The sequence below is a fragment of the Aquarana catesbeiana genome, linkage group LG03 (assembly GCF_042186555.1).
Source record: "Aquarana catesbeiana isolate 2022-GZ linkage group LG03, ASM4218655v1, whole genome shotgun sequence".
In the NCBI taxonomy this organism is placed as follows: domain Eukaryota; kingdom Metazoa; phylum Chordata; class Amphibia; order Anura; family Ranidae; genus Aquarana; species Aquarana catesbeiana.
In genome coordinates this window covers 660,981,635-661,002,494 of record NC_133326.1, presented here as the reverse complement: position 1 = coordinate 661,002,494, position 20,860 = coordinate 660,981,635, and the positions used below count along the sequence as shown (strand labels likewise).

The window sequence follows — 20,860 nt, the reverse complement described above, 5'->3', positions numbered from 1 at the left end:
TCGATGCGGTGTCGAGCTATAAATGGGCCCCTTTGGTAATGCATTTTAAAATCTGAAAGAGCCTTGAGCAAACACGGTTTGTTGCCCTATAGCCATACTAAGTTACTGACCTAATACTTTGGGTCCTCTGTGATCTCGGATTTACAGTACAGTGAAATTTCTTAAATGTGTTAATCCTTTTCTTTGCATATATAATTTTTTCTCCACTTTTTTGCAGCAAGCTTGTGAGATGGTTATGGATCTTTTGAGAGAAAGAGATCAAGGAAACTTTGGAGGAGGAGGAGGGGGAGGAGGAGGTGGCGGAGGTGGAGGAGGAGGAGGAAATGAATATGGTTCCAGAGGAGGAATAGATGTAAGTAACCAGGTAATTTCCAATACCGAATGGCCTGAAGGATGTGTGGGTTTTTTTTTTGTTTTTTTTTCATTGGTCCAACTTTTGTTCTAGGTACCTGTCCCACGGCATTCGGTGGGGGTGGTGATTGGACGCAACGGTGAGATGATTAAGAAAATTCAGAATGATGCTGGTGTCAGGATACAGTTTAAACAAGGTGAGGAGGACTTTCTACCGGTATTCTACTTTCTACTCTCTCTCTCCATCAGGACTGAGCTCAGGGCTCAGTGATCCAACACCTGAATCCTATCCACAATAAGTAGAATGTCATAATGTGGTAGTAACCACCGCATGGTGATTTGTACCTACAGGTAGGCTTCTAATAAAGCTTACCTGTAGGTGTAATAAATATCTCCTAAATGTGCACTGTTTAGGAGATATTCTCTTTTTGCAGCGGGTGACGTCACCAGCGAATACGCACAGCGCTCTGAAGGCATACTGAGAATGCTGTATGAGGTGCGTATCCATGGGACTGACGTTAACACGGCTCGGCCATTGAACTGGCCAGAGCCCGCAAACACGAGCTTGGAAGGTAAACTGGGTGAAGATGGAAACCCTGTCAACGGTGACAGCATGCCGCTGGAGGGCTTCATTTTAAGGTCTTTCATAATGTGCTAGCTTGCAGTGCATGCTAACATGTTATGTCATTACCTTGCAGGGGGACTTCTCTTTATCACAAAAAAAAAAATTACTTTGGCGTGGATGACGCTATTATCTGTTCTCTCTGGTTGTCAGCTGCTAGCTAAGCGCAATAGCTTTATTGTACGTGATAGAAGCTATGTATAAAATTGCTAACTGTTAATATGCCATTTACATAATTTTGAAGCTTTGTGCATATCTTTGCATAAAGAGGATGTTTAGAGACCAAGAAGTATGAAAGGGTAGAACAAAGCCTGTTAAAGTGTAACTTTTTACTACTTGCACATAATGGCATATAAACCGTCTAGTGTGTCCTCGTCCAGCAGTGCATTATCTGCTCTCTTCTCTTGCACATGCATTCTGGAGTTGCGTTGTCTCTTACACGTGCTGAGAAGGAACTAGGTGTGTACAGCACTGTACAAATGTGTTGCAGGTAGTGTACACAAATCTAAAAATTGGTAGACTTTTTTTTTTTTTTTTTTTCCTGGAAGTTCTGCTTTACCTTTTTAAGGTAGGTCCCAGCAAGTTTGAGGCGGGCCAGATGTCTCACAACATTTTATTCTTGTTTTTGCATGCCTATGAAAAGGACAACGCTTTAATCTGTTTGGCATCCCTGTAGTAATTTTATGCCTCCTTCTCCACAGATGATGGGACTGGTCCCGATAAGATAGCACACATCATGGGTCCACCAGACCGGTGTGACCATGCAGCCAGGATTATTGGGGACCTGCTGCAGAGTTTGAGGGTAAGTCCACTTTTTTATAAAATGAATAAATGCACAGGTAAAAAAAAAAATAATTTTTATACTGGAGCATGTAAGCAATGCCAGAATCCTGCAGACTCTCAGTACATGGTTTGCCCATACCTCTGATATGGGCAGGCTTTGCTGAATTAAAGGAACAAAAATCGGTGAGCTACAAAACTCTTACCAGCGCCCTCGCAGTTTGAGAACTACAAGCCAGTGGCTGCTGAGGCCGACAGCACTTTAAGTGCATTCATTTGCAAAACTCTGAATGACTAGGCCGTGTGGGCGAAGCCCTGCATGGCTGCTGCGCTGGTTTTAAATTATGACAGTGGGGAGAGGCTCCCCTACCCGTTGTCACAGGGAGGGGGGTTAGGGGAGAGGATGCAGAAGCTGGAACATGGTATTACAAGTGCAAAATGTAACATGCACCAAAGGTCAACTTCTGTTATCTCTGTACACTGATTGCTTTTTTTTTTTTTCTTCTTTCAGAGTGGTCCACCTGGACCCCAAGGCCCTGGCATGCAACAAGGTGGCAGAGGAAGGGGCAGAGGTCAAGGACCATGGGGACCACCTGGTGGTGAAATGACATTCTCTATTCCCACTCATAAATGTGGCCTGGTAATTGGCCGAGGTGAGTCCATATTTGTGTTCTAAGTTTTACTTTATCTTGGATGCATGGCTAATTCTCTTGTTGCTCTGTCAACGTTTTTCCTGGCCTCAGTTTATAGATTGTTTCTGCTTCACAGGTGGGGAGAATGTCAAGGCAATTAACCAGCAGACGGGAGCATTTGTGGAGATTTCCCGACAGCCGCCACCTAACGGTGACCCCAACTTTAAAATGTTCATTATCCGTGGTGCACCACAACAGATTGACCATGCCAAACAGCTAATTGAAGAAAAAATTGAGGTATTATTGCCTTTGTTATTATTGTGAGAAATGGGGGCAAATCTGTTTACCGTAGGAGCTAGGCCTTAACGCTTTTTGACTTTTTTTTTTTCTGCTAGCTTTGCCTCCGTGCCACAGTATAGTGAGGAGACCGTGCATTAACAAACCTCTAAGGAAATGTTTTTAAATACTACAGCTTCTTTAAGCAATTGTTTGGTCTCAGGCTTGAAATGTAGAGGGGAGATGAGCAGGTGCTGTCCTGTCATGTTTAGTTTTAGGACTGAGCCCTAGTTCACACTTTTATGCGATGTGGGAGTCCTGTGCATTTCCCAGACTGCATTGCAATTGCACGGTGTCTGATCTACTGCTTCATTTGCAGGTAGGTGCCACATAATGGGCTAGTAGGCAATGCCTATTAGCCCATTATGCTTTTACTTTGCAAAGAACAAAAGAAAAAGTAAAATCCATCAGTTTACTTCCTCTTTAATGTGATTTTACAACCTTTGCTATTAAGAAATAAAAAAAAAATATATATATAATACTTACCCATTGCACAGAGCAGCCCAGATCCTCCTTATCTCGGGTCCCACACTGGTGCTCCTGGCCCCTCACTCCCGAGTGCCCCCACAGCAAGCAGCTTGCTGTGGGGGGCACCCAAGCAGGCGTGCTCCTGACCTGCGGCTGTGTGTCCATTCACACACTTAGCCTTGGCTCTGCCCCCTCCATCTCCTGATTGGCTAACTGGCCGTGATTGGCTTTTGGCAGCAGCCATCTGCTCCCGCTGTGAATCAGGAGTGAGAGTCCTCGGAGGGGCAAGGCTCTCATGGACATCGCTGGATTGAGAGGGGGCTCAGGTAAAAATTGGGCTACTTTCACATTGAAAGCGCCAGCCATTAGCGCTAAAGCTCTGTTCGTTTTAGCGGAACTTTTTGTGAGCGCTAAACGCTTTTTTTTTTTTTTTTTTTTTTTTTTTTTGCGCTTTCATTTCAGTCATTCATTCCAATGGGCAGGGCGTTTTGGGAGCACTAAATACAGCACTCCCAACCCCCCAAGATGCTGCTTGCTAGACTTTTTTTTTGGAATGTCCCGCAAGCGCGCCATCCCAGTGTGAAAAGACACTGCAATGAATGGGAGGCAATTTTCAGGTGCTTTGCAGAGGTTATTTCTAGAGCCTTGAAAACTGCCCCAGTGTGAAAGGGGTCTCATGGGGAGGCTGCTGCACACTGTTTTTTTTTTACCTTCATGCATTGAATGCATGAAGGTAAAAAAAAAACCTTGTACCTTTTACAACCACTTTAAATTGTCTGTGTCCAGTTTGTCTAATTTACTTTGTTTTACTTCTTTCTAGGGCCCCCTTTGTCCGATTGGGCCTGGCCCTCCCGGTCCTGGTCCAGCTGGACCCATGGGACCTTTCAACCCTGGCCCTTACCCACCCGGACCTCCAGGAGGAGCTCCTCCACAGTATGTACTGCTAAATGATCTCTAAAGCAGACTGACGTTGAATTTTGTAAAGAACAGCTGTATATTTGCTTAAAGGTATTAGGTGACACGATGTGCTGGATGTGTCGGCACTTATCTACATTAGTGCATGTTGGGAGCGACCAGACACTGGCTACATTCCATGTAGGGCAAATGTAGCCACCCTCATAAAGGACGTTAGAGTGGGGAAAAATGTATTTTTCTGGGTGTGCTTTACAATGTCACCATTACAAGGGATACAGATGCCTAATAAAGCTACTGAATGTGTTTTTTCTCTTTTTTTTTTTTTTTTTCTTCTTCATTTTGGGACATTTTAGTGTTTTTCCAGCCTTAATATTTTAATTAAATTTTGGGTAGAGTGGGGAAGCTAGTACACCTGTTGGGGTTTTCATTGCTCTCTGGGTGTTTGTTATGGGAAGTCCTGCTTACAATGATTTAACCAAACAGGGAGAAAGTCTGTTTCTAGAATCATTTTACATCTTTAATTCCTTATGAGACAGATGAAAAGATATGTGATAAGTGATCAGCATCACATTGTGTAGGTTACCACAGGGTAGCTTGCCTATATCTGTATTGTGCAGCTTTGTTTCCCTCATGCTTTCATTGTTTCAGTTATTTGTCTGCCCCATGCTATAACGGCAAAACAAAATCTTCAGGACCTAAAACATTGCATTTCTTTTCTTTCCACCTACAGTCCGGGTCCTCCGCCGCCACCTCCCCCACACCAATATCCTCCACAAGGTTGGGGAAGCCAGTATCCCCAGTGGGGGCAGCCGCCAGCTCCTCACGACCCCAGTAAGTGTTTATACAATATTCTAGGTGCTTGTTTCTCTGAACTGTGTGTTAGTGCCTGTTTAATTGTTTAGCGATTTATTTATTTTTTGTTTTTAATATGTTAACAACATGTACAGCAACACGCCATGTTGTCTTTTTCTCACTCAATTCACCCAACTTTTAGGCCGGGTTCACACATATGCCAATGTCAGGCAAGTGTGGCTGGCTCAGTGGAGCTGGTTCACACATGTCAGGGGCGGCCAGGGTCTGGATTGAGAAAAGGGTCTGTGTGCGTCTTTGGGTCTGGTTCAGGTGCGAGTTCAGGAAAAAAAAAAAAATCTGACCTGAACTGGTATACAGGAACGACTTCATGCTGTGAACCCGGCCTCACTCATGGTTTGCATATTTTCTCCCCATTGTATTAAGGACTTCAAAGTGCTTGGCACCCACAGATTGGCTTCTGCTGTGAACAGTCACAGCAGAAGCGGAATGTGCGTCCCCTGCAGGCGGAAGTGTGGGATCGTGTATATGTGTATATATAATTTATCAATATTTACCACCCTGTAGCAGTAAAACTGCTATAGGGTAGTCAGCAAGTGGTTACAGTATGACTAAAGGCAATACTTTATTTTTATTTTGGATAGAGTGGAGAGGGATTAGAACACCTGTCGGTCCTTATTGCTGTCTGTGCCTCTGTTGAGGAGAGTCATCCTCTCTATTTGTCCTGTTTAGCATTTATCATTGATAGTGAAAATAAAATAAAAAAATAAATACAAATTCTGACGAGTTTTAACCCTCCCTTGCGCTATCCAAAATGAAGAGAAAAATTTTTGTCTATAGTTCTTTAACATAGGTGACGAGCTGTTTTTCAAGTTTAGTCGAGCTGCATGCAGCTGGTCATGTGTTTTTTTTTTTTTTAATTTTTTTGCTCAGACTCTCAGCTGCTCGTTAAGAGGCTGAGCCAGCAGCTGGTTCAGGAATGTGAGTGAATCTGGACTTTAAAACCTAAACTGGTCAAAGGAGTGCAGAACGAACTGCATTCCTGTGATCCATAGAAGTATGGCCAAAAAAGCTTTGGCCATTCTTCTCCTTTTTAAAGTATAAATAAAATGTAATATTTAGTGTTGGATGGAGTGGAGAGGGATTAGAACACCTGTCAGTTTTTATTGCTGTCTGTGCCCCCATTCAGGAGATACACCCTCTCCATTTGTCCTGTTTTACCATTATCATTGAAAGTGAAAGTAAAAAAAAAAAAACCCAAATTTTGGTTGTCCCTAGAAAAGTAATGGAGAGGAAATCTTCCAATGGTGACCTAGGCGTCCCCATGGAGTCACCTTAATTTGCAGGGATTTCCTCACTTCCATTTGGTTATGGAACAGTGAAGAGAAATCTCAATGACACACAGATGGCAAAAATATCTGATGGGTTATAACCCTTCCTTATGCTATCCAAAGTGGGGGGAAAACAAGTTTTGCCTATAGTTTTACTTCAGATTGTGCTTCAAAATGTAAAACGCAGAATGTTAAAGTGTTACTAAGCCCACAACAGTAAAATCAGTCTGTATATGCAGTAAAGCATGCTTGTTATACTCACTGTGGAACTTAAGGGGTTAATCCTCTGCATTGTGTAAAAAGGCTGTTTGATCCTATCTTGTCTGTTCCTCCCCTTCTTCCACAGTCCACAATCCGTCTCCTGATAGAACAGAGGCGCATGTTCAGTTTGGTGTGTATTGCTAGAGTTTTGTTTTTTGTTTTTTTTCTTGGGAAAGTATGTGATCAGCACAGGGCCAATCGGCGCTGTCCAGGCAGAGGGTCAGGGGGTCCTGCAGCTTCATAGGACAGAGCAGAATGAGAACTCCAAGCTTTAACCAGACACTGATAGAAGTTACAAGGCTATATATTGCTGATGAGAAAAGCGATTTAGCAGTTTATAGTTACTAAAATAATTGCGTTTCCATGTTGTGTACTGTGGGAGACCAGATATAGTGAATGCAGGGTCCTGTGTTTCGTAACACATTAACCACTTGACCTCCAGAAGATTTACCCCTCATGGCACTTTTTGCGATGCGGCACTTTGGTACTTTAACAGACCATTGCACAGCCATGCAACTCTACCTAAGTAAAATTATTTTTTTTCCCCACAAATAGAGCTTTCTTTTGGTGGTATTTAACCGCTTAAGCACCAGCCGCTGCAGTTATACTGCGGCAATGTGGCTCGATCTTGAAAATCACCGTAGGTGTGCGTCAGCTGGTACACGGCATTTTTGTTGGGGCGCCGCCGACCCGCAATCGTTCCCCGCAGTGACAGAACGGGGATCTGCCCGTGTAAATGAGGGAAATCTCAGTTCTTCTGACAGGAGGAGATCACACAGATCCTGTCTTTCTGCTATGCAGGATGATGGATCTGTGTGGTCCCCCATACAGTTAGAAAACACAAACGGGGAACACATTGAACCCCTTGATCGCCCCTGATAACCTCCTTCCCTGCCAGTGTCATTGCAATAACAGTGCATATTTTTACCACTGATTACTTTAATGTCACTGGTTCCAAAATGTTCAATGTCAGCTAGGTGTCCGATCTGTCTGCCGCAATGTTGCAGCCCCACTAAAAATCACTGATCACCGCCATTATTAGTAATAAAAATGCCATAAATCTATCCCCTATTTTGTAGACGCTATAACTTTTTGCACAAACCAATCAATATACGATTATTGCAACATATATTTTTTATGTAGAAAAAATTCAGAAGAATACATATTGGCCTAAACTGATGAAGAAATCTATTTTTTTTTTTTTTTTTTTTTTTTTTTCTTGGATATTTATTATAGCAAAAAGCAACAAAGGGGAAGTAAGACCCATTAGGGTTTACTTCCTCTTTAAAGCGACGCAGTGCCATATCACAAAAAATGGCCTGGTCATTAAGGGGGAAAATCTTCCAGGGCTGCAGGGGTTAATCACCTCTGCGTGTTTATAGCGCAAAAAAAGACAAATTTGGAGGGAAAAACTATTTTTAACTTTCTGCTATAAAACATATCCAATAAAATTAAAAAAAAATCACATTTCTGCATAAATTTTAAGCCAATATGTATTCTGCTACATGTTTGTGGTTAAACAACAAAAATCCCAATAAGCTATTATTGATTGGTTTACGTGAACGTTGTAGCATCTACAAACTATGGGATATATACTGGCATTTTTATTACTTTAAAAAAAAAAAAAAAAATGTAATATTCGCAATGGCGGCGATCAGCGACTTATAGCAGGTCTGCAATATTGCGGCAGACACCCGGAGGCTGACACTTTGTGGGGACCAGTGACGCTAATGCAGTGATGGGTGCTAAAAATGTGCACTCCCTGTACTAATGAAAGGAACACTGTATCCACCCCCCACCCTCTCAGAATCTACTTGGTTTACATGGGCAGAGGTCCGTTCTGTGTAAATATACGTTATCTGGCACACAGCTGCCGCCCTGTAACAGTAAAACTGCTATAGGGCGGTCAGCAAGTGTAACTATAGACAACAAAACTGCTGGTATAGCAGAGATCCCCCATTATACACTTATTACCATTTCTTTTACCATCCTGCTAGTGGATCTGTTATTTTTCCACTTCCTGGAATGGTGGCAGTGCTTTGCTGTTCATTCTGCAGTTCAGGAGGGGGCAGTATTTTCAATATAATTGGGAGATCAAGAACCAGAGGACATGACCTCAAATTAGGAGGAATGGTCAGAACAAACCTTAGAAAGTAGTTGGTGCGTAAAACAGACTCCCAGCAAAAGTAGCGAGGCAGTCAAAAGTGAATGTAATGTAACATGCTTGGGACAAACCATAGCTCTATATTCAGACAAAGTTTAAAGAAGAAGGCAAACTAAAACATTTTCTGGATAGCTTGAAGAAAAAAAATGTAGTGCAGTCTTGTCAATAGCTTTAAGTGTGTGCGTGTGTGTTTTTTTTTTTTTTTTTTTTTTAATTTTTTTTTCCTCATCATTCCCTCTGTATCAGTTATTACCCATTGGTCCTGCCAGTAGATCTGCTATAATATGGTACCATGTAGTTCAGGTTCAGGTTTCTGTTATCCAAAGATATATTATAGTTTGCTTGCCACTCTCAGTGACTGGGCCAGCCACAGCAGGGGGCACACAACCCATGTCAATAGGTGGAATTTGTGCTTAGTTGATTGTCTGTGGCAGTAGACATGTCACCCACTGATGGCAGATGAAGAGAACCTGAAGTGCAATCCGTGTGTCGAGGCGCTAGCTTAAAATCAAATCTAAGATTAATATAAAAATATTCCAATACCATAGACCCTGCAAAACAAGATGGTTATAATAAACGATTCCGAATTAATAGCAAGTGAAAGTCCTAATATTAATATCTAGACAGGAAAAAATCTTCTATTCAACTTCTTTCTGCCCCACGTGTGTATTAGTGATTTGTGCTCTTCTTACTTTATAGTGCTCCACTTTATGAATGTGTTCCACCACCTAATGTAGGGGGGGGGGCGGCAACTCACTAGATATCTTTGGGCCACCAGGACCCTCACCGCTTATGTGGTTAATCCTATGGATAGTGTATATTTGGCGTCCACCACCTTTGCTCTTATATCCAATATCACCACTAGGGAAATGAAGAAAATTGCATGATAATCGTGCAATACGTTTTATTTAGAAAAAAAAAAATCCTAGTTAAAAACATATGCCCAATGCACTTACATTCCCATATGCCAAGTAGCGGCACTCACTGTACAATACCTGGGAAGTTGCAATCCTCGCCACTCGTCTCTATAAGGCGGTGTTTCGTCAGGTTAGGCGACCTGTCAGATTTAGTAACGGAAGTGACGTTTCGTTGCCGCCATCTTGCTACACCCTGCACTCGTTCATAGTAAGGATAGACTGAGAAGGGGGCAAGTAGACATCTTGTTACACCCACCGGAGTTTTGCATTTCGCGTTTTTATTTTGGTGAAATACAATATTTAGAAATCCGACGGACTGTTTTGATGTTGAATTTTAAAAGCAGCGGCTAACCTGCTGATCTGTCAGATTAGCAAACCTGTGAGAACACCCCTGACTTTATAATTAAACATCAAAACAGTCCGATGGATTTCTAAATCCTGTATATCACTATATAAGCTCAGTTTACTGTTAAAAATAACCGTGAAATACAAAACTCTGGTGGGTGTAATAAGATGTCCGCAGGGGGGCATGGCTAGGCACGCAGCGTGAATGGAAGCAATGTGAGAGAGCTCCGCTGAACCCGCGGCTTCCCAGCACGAACACCGGTGTTCTAAAGCCTGGAAATTGTATTGGGGTGGGGTGGTTTGCAGGCGCTATTGCACTAAAAATAGCATCTGCAAACCGACCCGAAAAAGCCGCTGCTGTCTCTCCAGTATGAAAGCTCCGAGGGCTTTTACACTGGAGCGGTGCGCTAGCAGGACAGGGAAAAAAGTCCTGCTAGCAGCATCTTTGGAGCGGGTAAGGAGTGTGTGTATACCGCTCCTGCCCAATCATTGGGGCAGCGCGGCTATACCGTTGGCAAAGTGCCTCTGCAGAGGCCCTTTGAGGTGGTTTTTAACACTTTCTTGGCCGCTCCCGCTAGCGGCCGAATAGCGGCGCTTTACCGCCGCCCCCACCCCAGTGTGAAAGGGGCCTTAAGGACTGCGAAGTGCCTGGCACCCGCAGATTGGCTTCTGCTGTGAATGTTCACAGCAGAAGCGGCGTGCGCAGCCCCTGCAGGCGTAAGTGTGGATCACGTGTATAAATACGTGATCCAGAGCACAACTACCACCCTGTATAGGGTAGTCAGAAAGTGGTTAAAATATAACTAAAGGCAAAATTTTTATTTTGGATAGAGTGGAGAGGGATTAGAACACCTGTCAGTTTTTATTGCTGTCTGTGCCCCTGTTGAGGAAATTCATCCTCTCTATTTGTCCTGTTTACCATTTATCATTGATAGTGAAAATAAAATTTAAAAACATCCTGACGGGTTTTAGCCCTCCCTTGCTCTATCAAAAATGGGGAAAAAAAAGGGTTTGCCTATAGTTCTACTTTAACATGGGTGACGAGCTGTTTTTCAAGTAGTGTCGAGCTGCATGCAGTTGGTCTTCTTTCTTCTTCCTTCTTTCTTCTTCTCCTTCTCTTTTTTTTTTTTTGGTTAAAGGTTTCGCCACCTTTTTTTTATAACAAAAAAAAAAACATTTATTTCCAACATACTTCCCGCTCCTCCAGTCCTCACTGCACTTCTCTGCATTTGTAGCCCTGGAAACTGTTTAGCAGCATAATGTGTGCAATGACTCGCAGCCATTGGTCAGCACGGGCAGAGCTGGCCAATGAGGGTCTTTTGTCCTGGAGGTAAGCAGAGACTGAGTCTGTGTACAGATTGGCACATCAGCAGATGTGGGAGGCCTATCATTCTAAGTGCAGTGGGGGGGGCGGGGAGGCTGTAGTTTTAAAATTTATATATATTTTTATTTTTATGAAGTGGACATACCCTTTAAGTGAATGGAGATGCAGCCACTGTGTTAACCTACGTACTGTGCTGCTGAATAACCATTCACTTATAGGAGCTGCCTGCTTTTAGCGCCACGCTGCTCCAAAAGTATAAACAAATGCCTCTTTACACCATATGGGGCTCTGCACCTTTGTGAATTGAGCTTTAGAAGAGAAGTATGGGGTTTAAAAAAAAAAAAAAAAAAAAGTTTTACCTAGGTGGATTCTCTGGTGCTGAATCTGTCCCCCGCTGCTTCTAAGACTGAGAATTGATTGTTCAAAGACCACTAGTTGCTCAGTTTTATCTTCAAGGAACAGAGTTGGAGACAGACAGTCACCGGCTCTCTGCTCTGTACCCCCCCTCTTCAGCGCTCACCGGCACGCTGGGCTGTGGAGGGGGTGAGAGCGGCATGCTCAGACTCTCAGCTGCTGGTTAAGAGGCTGAGCCAGCAGCCGGTACAGGAATGTGAGTGAATCTGGACTTTAAAACCTGAACTGGCTGAAAAATGGTCAAAGGAGTGCAGAACGAACTTCACTCCTGTGATCCATAGAAGTATGGCCAAAAAATTTTAGTTTTGGATGGAGTGGAGAGGGATTAGAACACCTGTCAGTTTTTATTGCTGTCTGTCCCAACTTTTGGTTGTCCTTAGAAAAGTAATGGAGAGGAAATCTTCCAATGGTGACCTAGGGGGTCCCCAAGGAATCCCCTTAATTTGCAGGGATTTCCTCACTTTCATTTTGGTTATGGAACAGGAAGTGAAGGGAAATCTCAATGACACACAGATGGCAAAAAAAAAAACCTGATGGGTTACAACCCTTCCTTATGCTATCCAAAGTGGGGGGGAAACAAGTTTTGCCTATAGTTCTACTTTAAATTGTGCTTCAAAATGTAAAATGCAGAATGTTTAAAGTGTTACTAAACCCACAACAGTAAAATCAGTCTGTATATGCAGTAAAGCATGCTTGTTATATTCACTGTGGAACTTAAGGGGTTAATCCTCTGCATTGTGTAAAAAGGCTGTTTGATCCTATCTTGTCTGTTCCTCCCCTTCTTCCACAGTCCACAATCCGTCTCCTGATAGAACAGAGGCGCATGTTCAGTTTGGTGTGTATTGCTAGAGTTTTGTTTTTTGTTTTTCTTGGGAAAGTATGTGATCAGCACAGGGCTAATCGGCGCTGTCCAGGCAGAGGGTCAGGGGGTCCTGCAGCTTCATAGGACAGAGCAGAATGAGAACTCCAAGCTTTAACCAGACACTGATAGAAGTTACAAGGCTATATATTGCTGATGAGAAAAGCTATTTAGCAGTTTATAGTTACTAAAATAATTGCATTTCCATGTTCTGTGTACTGTGGGAGACCAGATATAGTGAATACAGGGTCCTGCATTTCGTAACACATTAACCACTTGGCCTCCGGAAGATTTACCCCTCATGGCACTTTTTGCGATGCAGCACTTTGGTACTTTAACAGACAATTGCATGGCCATGCAACTCTGTACCCAAGTAAAATTATTTATTTATTTTTTCCCCACAAATGGAGCTTTCTTTTGGTGGTATTTAACAGCTTAAGGACCAGCCGCTGCAGTTATACTGCGGCTATGTGGATCGATCCCGCAAATCACCATAGGTGTGCGTCAGCTCGTACACAGCAATTTTGTTGGGGAGCACGGATCCTGTCTTTCTGCTATGCAGGATGATGGATCTGTGTGGTCCCCCCATGCAGTTAGAAAACACAAACAGGGAACACATTGAACCCCTTGATCGCCCCTGATGATAACCCCCTTCCCTGCCAGTGTCATTGCAATAAAATAAAAAATGGCCTGATCATTAAGGGGGGAAATGCTGCAGTGGTTAATCACGTCTGCGTTTTTTTTTTTTTTGTTTTGGCGCTATAAACAAATGACCGACAAATTTGGAGGAAAAAATATTTTTACTTTCTGTTATAAAACATCCAATAAAAAAATGAATTTCTGCATAAATTTAGACCAATATGCGTTCTATCAATGGCGGCAATCAGCAGCAACTTATAGCAGGTCTGCCATATTTTGCGGCAAACAACCGGACGCTAACTGACACTTTGTGGGGACCAGTGATGCTAATGCAGTGATCAGTGCTACATATGTGCACTCCCTGTACTAAAGAGAGGAACACTGTATCCATCCCCCCGTCAGAATGGTGATCTACTTGGTTTACATGGGCAGAGGTCGGTTCTGTGTAAATATACGTGATCTGGCGCCGCCCTGTAACAGTAAAACTACTATAGGGCGGTTAAAGTGTAACTATAGACAACAACAAAACAGCGTTAGTATAGCAGAGATCCCCTGTTTTTTTAATTACCATTTCTTTTATCATCCTGCTAGTGGATCTGTTATTTTTCGACTTCCTGTAATGGTGGCAGTGCTTTGCTGTTCATTCTGCAGTTCAGGAGGGGGCAGTATTTTCAATATAAATGGGAGATCAAGAACCAGAGGACATGACCTCAAATTAGGAGGGATAGTCAGAACAAATCTTAGAAAGTAGTTGGTGTGTAGAACAGACTCCCAGCAAAGGTAGCGAGGCAGTCAAAAGTGAATGTAATGTAACATGCTTGGGACAAACCATAGCTCTATATTCAGACAGTTTAAAGAAGAAAGCAAACGAAAGTTTTTTTTTTTTTTTCTGGATAGCTTGGAGAAAAAAAAATGTAGTGCAGTCTTGTCAATGTCTTTAACAGAGCAGTGTGTGCTTGTGTGTTTGTTTGGTTTTTTTTTTCCTAATCGTTCCCTTTTTGTATCAGTTATTACCCATTGGTCCTGCCAGTAGATCTGTTATATTTTGCTCTTTGTACCATGTGGTTCAGGTTTCTGTTATCCAAAGATATTTTATAGTTTTGCTTGCCACTCTGTGACCGGCCCAGCCACAGCAGGGGGCACACAACCCATGTCTATAGGTGGAATTTGTGCTTGGTTGTCTGTGGCAGTAGACATGTCACCCACTGATGGCAGATGAAGAGAACCTGAAGTGCAATCCGTGTCAAGGCGCTAGCTTAAAATCAAATCAAAGATGAATATAAAAATATTCCAATACCATAGACCCTGCAAAACAAGATGGTTATAATAAACGAGTCCGAATTAATAGTAAGTGAAAGTCCTAATATTGATGTCTAGACCGGAAACAAAAAATATTCTATTTAACTTATTTCTGTCGCCACGTGTGTATTAGTGATTTGTGCTCTTCTTACTTTATAGTGTTCCACTTTATGAATGTGTTCCACCACATAATGTAAGGGGGGGCAACTCACCAGATATCTTTTGGGCCACCAGGACCCTCACTGCTTATGTGGTTAATCCTAAGGATAGTGTATACTTGGCGTCCACCTCCTTTGCTCTTATATCCAATATCACCAGCAGGGAAATCCCAAAATAAAGTAAATTGCATGACAATCGTGCAATACGTTTATTTAAAAAATAAATTCCTAGTTAAAAACACATGCCCAATGCACTTACATTTTCCATATGCCAAGTAGTGCCACCCACTGTACAATACCTAGGAAGTTTACAATCCTCGCCACTCGTCTCTGAGGTGGTGTTACATCAGATTAGGCGACCCGTCAGATTTAGTAACGGAAGAGACGTTTCGTTGCCGCCATCTTGCTACACCCCACACTTGTCCACAATAAGGATAGACTGAAAAGAGGGCAAGTGGACATCTTGTTGCACCCACCCGAGTTTTGCATTACGCCGTTATTTTTAACAGTAAACGGTATATGGTGAAATGCAGTATTTAGAAATCAGGCGGACTGTTTTGATGTTGAATTTTAAAAGCGGCGGCTAACCTGCTGATCTCACAGAACACTGCTGACTTCATAATTAAACATCAAAACAGTCAGATTGATTTCTAAATCCTGTTTATCACTATATAAGCTTCGTTTACTGTTAAAAATAACTGTGAAATGTGGGTGTAACAAGATGTCTGCGGGGGCGTGGCTAGGCACGCAGCGTGGATGGATGCAATGTGAGAGCTCCGCTGAACCCGTGGCTTCTCAGCACGAACACTGGCGTTCTAAAGCCTGGACATGGGCAGGCTCTCTAACTGCTCCTCGGAGACACGATCGAGGCGCTCAGCTGCAGTGTCGGGTGCCCGCAACATACCGGACATCTTCAAGTCATGCTCGGGCAGAGGAGAAGCCACAGCCAAGATGATGGCGATCAGCCACGAGGAGGATTACAGCGAGGAGTCGCAATTGGCTTCAGAGGACATGGGGAGATACAATGACACCCCTAATCACCCGCTGTCCTACTTAGACATGTCTGTTTTTGGCCGACATTAAGAATACCTTCTCATCCTATAACAGAGCTAAAGGCTGACCTATTGGCCCTCACTGAAATAATGGCAACTACAGAAAGAGCAGGCCATAGGAGGGACAAGGCTATATCACAATTGGAACCTGTCAGACATACACACCTCAATTGATTCCAGTTAATCGCCACCTGGATAATAGGGGCAGGGGACACAATCTTAGAGTGAGATGTGTGCCAGAAACGGTTAACACAGATTAGATCACTTCAGTACTGTCCTCCATTTTTAATAATTCAGGAGTGGCCTGTGGACACACAGATGGAATTTGAGTGAGCTCATAGAGCTCTCAGGCCATGTCCGATTGATGCCGCCTCTCCAAGAAATATCTGTTGTCTCCCAAACTACAAGTTGAAAGAGATATTGGCTCAAGCACGCCAAAATGAATTTGTTATCTTTTAATGACCATAATATTTCTTTATTCCAAGACTTAAGTTTTTCTGAAGTGCCTTCTCCCACCAGGTTGAAAATGTGGTACCCGACATCCTTAGACTTATGCAGGAGATGTGAACAAGCTAGTGGGACGATGTTACGTATTTGCTGGGGCTGCCCTAAAATTGCCCCTTTTGGCATAAGGTGTGGGACTCGATTGTACATATCACTGAGACAAAAATAACCATTAGCCCTGCCTGTTGCCTATTAGCTATTGCTAGCTGTCCTGTGAGGCGATACAAATGGTCTTTAACCAGATGTTTCCTAAATGCCGCAAAGCTATTGATTCCCAGGCACTGGAAGTAAACTTGCGCACCAACAATTGCTGAATGGCTACATGGGATAGACATTTACAATATGGAAGAAAAGGGTAGCTATAGCTAAGGAAACTACTGAAAATTACTTAAACTGTGGACCCCCTGGATCATGTTCCGTTACTTACAGTTAATGACAGGTTGAGGCATTAATGTACCCATTGTCGTTAATTCCTTGTTTCCTGGTGTTGGTCTGACCGAGCTCCATTTGTTGGTTATTAGCATAATATACACCTCGAGAGATAACCTTGCCGCCCCCTCCCTATTATTAATTTTTTTTTTTTTTTTGTGTTTCTATGCATGTTTAAATCTACATTTAGAATCCTTCTGAATTTATTTAAATGTGGATACTCTGATATAATACAATGCATCCCTATCTGATGGGTGACACACAATTATGGGTTATTGCAGGAAATAAGATATGTCCAACTTTCAACTTGACTGTTGTATATCATAAATTGAACATCTATAATACGATGCAGGCTTGCATACCCTTTTTGGATGTTATCCGTTTTGTTTTACTATATACAAGGATGTAACCACCTTCTTTCTCAATTTTTTTTTTTTTTTTATTGTGTGTGTAAAATAAAAAAAATTTAAAAACTTTGCTTGCCGGGTGTAGCAAGATGGCGGCAGAAAGTCACTTTCGTTACAGACGGGTCGCCAAATCTGATGAAACAGCTGTGTGCGTTCCCTCTGAGTCGGATGCAACGTCGGCAAGACCCGAAAGTTCCGCCACTGCTAAGAGCTCAATGCATTTCACTGGAACTTGTTGATATCACATCTGACTCAGTGGGAACGCACACCGGCTCATAGAGACGGGCGAGCGTTGAGAAATATAACTTCCCAGGTGTTGTACAGTGGGTACATTTAGGTGGTGGAACACATTCATAAAGTGGAGCACTATAAAGTAAGAGTATGCATCACAAAAAAGTTGAACAGAAGATTTTCCTGTCTAGATATCTATCATAAGACATTCACTTATTAATTCGGACTTGTTTATTATCTTGTTTTGTATAGTGTCTATGGTATTGAAATTTTTATTTTCACTTTTAATTTGATTTTAATCTAGCGCCTCAACACACCGATTTCACTTAATTTGATATTTTTTAAATGCACCAAAATTTGATGGCAGCAGTTTATTGAATAATATTAGTAAATTGAACACAAAGGGAGCCATTTTTTCTTATATAGGTGAAGAGAACCTGTATTTCACAGCTTAGCTGTTTAGATTAGAGATTGCAGCAGGAGGCTTTATGACTGTACCCCAGAAAGAAATTGTAGACAGCTCTGTTGGTAGTATTTCTATCAATAGTGGACGGATTGCTGAGTAACGCCTATTTATACCTTGCTGTATCATATGGAAACATGTTCCTTATTGTACACCTTTCACTTATTTATTTTTTTTTTCTTTTCTTCTTGCAGCAAAACCCCCAGCCCCCACAGACCCCAGTGCAGCCTGGGCTGCTTATTACTCACACTATTACCAGCAGCCTCCTGCCCCCGTCCCTGGACAGCCTCCTGCTGTCCCCGTCCCACCACCACAAGGAGAACCGCCCCAGCAGCCACCACCTGCCAGCCAGCCTGACTACACAAAGGCCTGGGAAGAATACTACAAGAAGATGGGTAAGTGATGAGAAATTTTATGGGGTCGCCTGTGGTGTGACACAGCTGGGTCCTGCTGCTGACACTTGTGCTTCCTCTGCCTACAGGTCAGCAGACACCTCAACCTGCAGGACAGCCAGACTATACAAAAGCATGGGAGGAATATTACAAGAAACAAGGTAAGTCTCCATCCTGAAAACACATTACTGACAGCACTGCGCCATTCAACAATGTCTTATGAATGAACAGGAGATAATTCAGAGCAATCGGGCGACAGAAAAATCAAATCTCCTACTCGATATTGTCAGCTAAACACCTTTTTTATAGGTAAATTTCACCAAACCTATGCATAAATCTTAACAATCATAAAGTGCAATAAATAAAATATTACTGATTTACCATCGCCTAATTCACAACCCCATGACTGGAAAAGGCAAGTGACCCCAAACGGCAGTGTAAAAAAAAAAAAAAAAAATTTGAAACAAACTACAAAATATAAAAACAGGTGTGTGTGTACACACACACACTTACACTTTCAGGGGTCATACCCATAAGGTAAGCAACCTAGATTTCTTCTGGTGATGGCAATGAGCACTTTCTACATCTGATTTATCAATGACACAGCTCGCTTCATTCACCGGCTTCTCTTCACTCTGGCGGATTTTTCGCTTGATATGATCTTTTTTTTTATATATATTTTGTATCTTATTGCACTACACTTTATGATTAACAGTGTAATGTCTTATATCTGTCCTCCAGGACAAAATGTGTGGCTTTTATATCCACTTGAAGTTCATCTATAGTGCCTAATCTCTCATTCAGCCCTTCAGGGGATTGTGGGTAAATAATAAAAAGCTCTATCAGGGGAATTATGCTCATAGTTGGAAGCTATGAGCATTTGGCTTGTTTGGTGGACTTTTTCCTTTTTTTGAAAGCGAGTGTTTAAGTCTAAAGTAGAACAAAATACAACACACAACTCTTTCTTCTGTGACACCACTCTTGTAAACTGCCATAGTAAATGGATGTTAACAATTAAACGTGTATTTTTTGTTTTGTGTCTATGGACTTTATATGACAATTCTAGTTCTGTTCCTTATCGTCTATATAGGGCAATATGCACCATATTGCGGCTGCACTTTTCCCGATGTGCAGACGCACATCGGGAAAATGTCTCGCTGCCTGTGATTAGCGCAGCGCCGTGCCGACTTCCTGGCGGGCTCTGCACGTGGAGTGTGTGAACACACCCAAGCTCATCCTAGATAGAGCTAGATTATATAGATATATTTCTATAACTCTTTACTGGCTAGGGCTAGCTTAAAGTGTTTGTATACCCTCTTTTGTTACCTACAGGTAAGCCTATAATAAGGCTTACCTGTAGGTAAAATGAATATCTCCTAAACATGTACGGTTTAGGAGATATTCACTTTGCATGCAGACTCTGCCGGACCTTGCCAGGAAGAAGACTCCCTCGCGCATGTGTGGGAGTGACGTAATCGTGGTTCCGGCCACTCACAGCGCAGGAGCCGCGAACCTGGAAGAAACGCAGAGGGAACATGTGGGCTCCCTCGGTGTGGACCGGGATAAAATGCAGAGGCCTCGTTCTAAGTTGAGCATTTCATAATGTGCTAGTATGTGCTGCATGCTAGCTCGTTATGCCTTTGCCTTGCAGGTTTTTATTTTTTTTATTATTTCAGTGCGGGTATACAACCGCTTTAAAGCGAAACTAAAGTTCTGCTATAACACGCTGAGCGGGCAGGCATTTTATTGCAGAAGAGACATGCAATGTATTTTGTGCAGTAAAACACCTACCTGATTGAGCTGCGCAGCCCATCATAAATATGAGAGAGATATATATATATATATATATATATATATATATATATATATATATATATATATATATATATATATATATATATATATATATATACACACACACTATCTATCTCTATCCAGTGGGTTCATTAAAGTAAAATGACTCTATTTCCCCCATCGTCATACTCTATATGAATGAGGGAATCCCTCCTGCTGAGCTTTTTCCCCACCATCAGAATGCACTCACCAGCACCACTGGCTATAGCCTGCGGAGCTGATTGAGAGTAAACTTTACCTAAGAGAGACATGAAAGCTGCCATTGCTACTTTTCAGTCTGCAAATACTAATGTCTGGCTGGTGGGTTTATAATTTGTGTCCCTTACTTGAGACAAGCATGCAGGTAAGGATGTCTACCTACAGATATGCATTCTTGTTCTAGATCAGGTCAGTGTAATAGCCAGACAAATCAAGAATTGCCAATGGCAGCCCCCATGTCTGTTAAGAGAGGTTTAGCTTTGACAGGATCAGGACCTGCCTTTTGAATGAGGCAACTAACCATTTTTTGCTAATGACTGCAATTTCATCTTATAGTGGTTATCGTTCTATTTGTGTCTGCTCTAATGTGCTCAGTCCATTTCAGTGTTTGACTCTCGCCTCTCTTTTAGCTCAAGCAGCAGCTGCTGTAACTGCTGGTGCTCCAGCCGCAACAGCTGCAGCAGCCACCGCCACAGCAGCAGCAGCCGCCCCACCTGCAGTCCAGCCAGACTATAGTGCGGCATGGGCAGAGTATTACAGACAGCAAGCAGCATACTATGGAACACCAGGAGCCCCACCCACACAACCTCCTCCAGCACAGCCAGGGCCACAGGTGAGTTGTGAAGGTGAAAAGTAGTGATGAGTAATCAAAAAAGCAGCTGACAATCGCACATAACAGAACACTTTTTGTATAAAAATGAAAAG

General features: G+C 42.5%; 1 protein-coding gene across 5 annotated transcripts in view; it reads left to right on the top strand.

The window, feature by feature from the left end:
- Positions 1-20,860, top strand: part of KHSRP (KH-type splicing regulatory protein) — a 58,705-nt gene that overhangs the window by 35,585 nt on the left and 2,260 nt on the right. The window contains exons 11-22 of one of the 5 annotated variants that reach the window (XM_073622800.1): positions 218-352; positions 446-548; positions 1,675-1,775; positions 2,265-2,406; positions 2,522-2,682; positions 4,010-4,122; positions 4,835-4,935; positions 6,592-6,636; positions 12,461-12,505; positions 17,906-18,106; positions 18,193-18,264; positions 20,566-20,768. In XM_073622800.1, coding sequence (XP_073478901.1) covers positions 218-352; positions 446-548; positions 1,675-1,775; positions 2,265-2,406; positions 2,522-2,682; positions 4,010-4,122; positions 4,835-4,935; positions 6,592-6,636; positions 12,461-12,505; positions 17,906-18,106; positions 18,193-18,264; positions 20,566-20,768 — 1,422 coding nt within the window. Of the gene's footprint in view, positions 1-217; positions 365-445; positions 549-1,674; positions 1,776-2,264; positions 2,407-2,521; positions 2,683-4,009; positions 4,123-4,834; positions 4,936-6,591; positions 6,637-12,460; positions 12,506-17,905; positions 18,107-18,192; positions 18,265-20,565; positions 20,769-20,860 lie in introns of all 5 variants that reach the window. The other 4 variants (XM_073622799.1, XM_073622801.1, XM_073622803.1 and 1 more) reach the window with 4 other exon arrangements.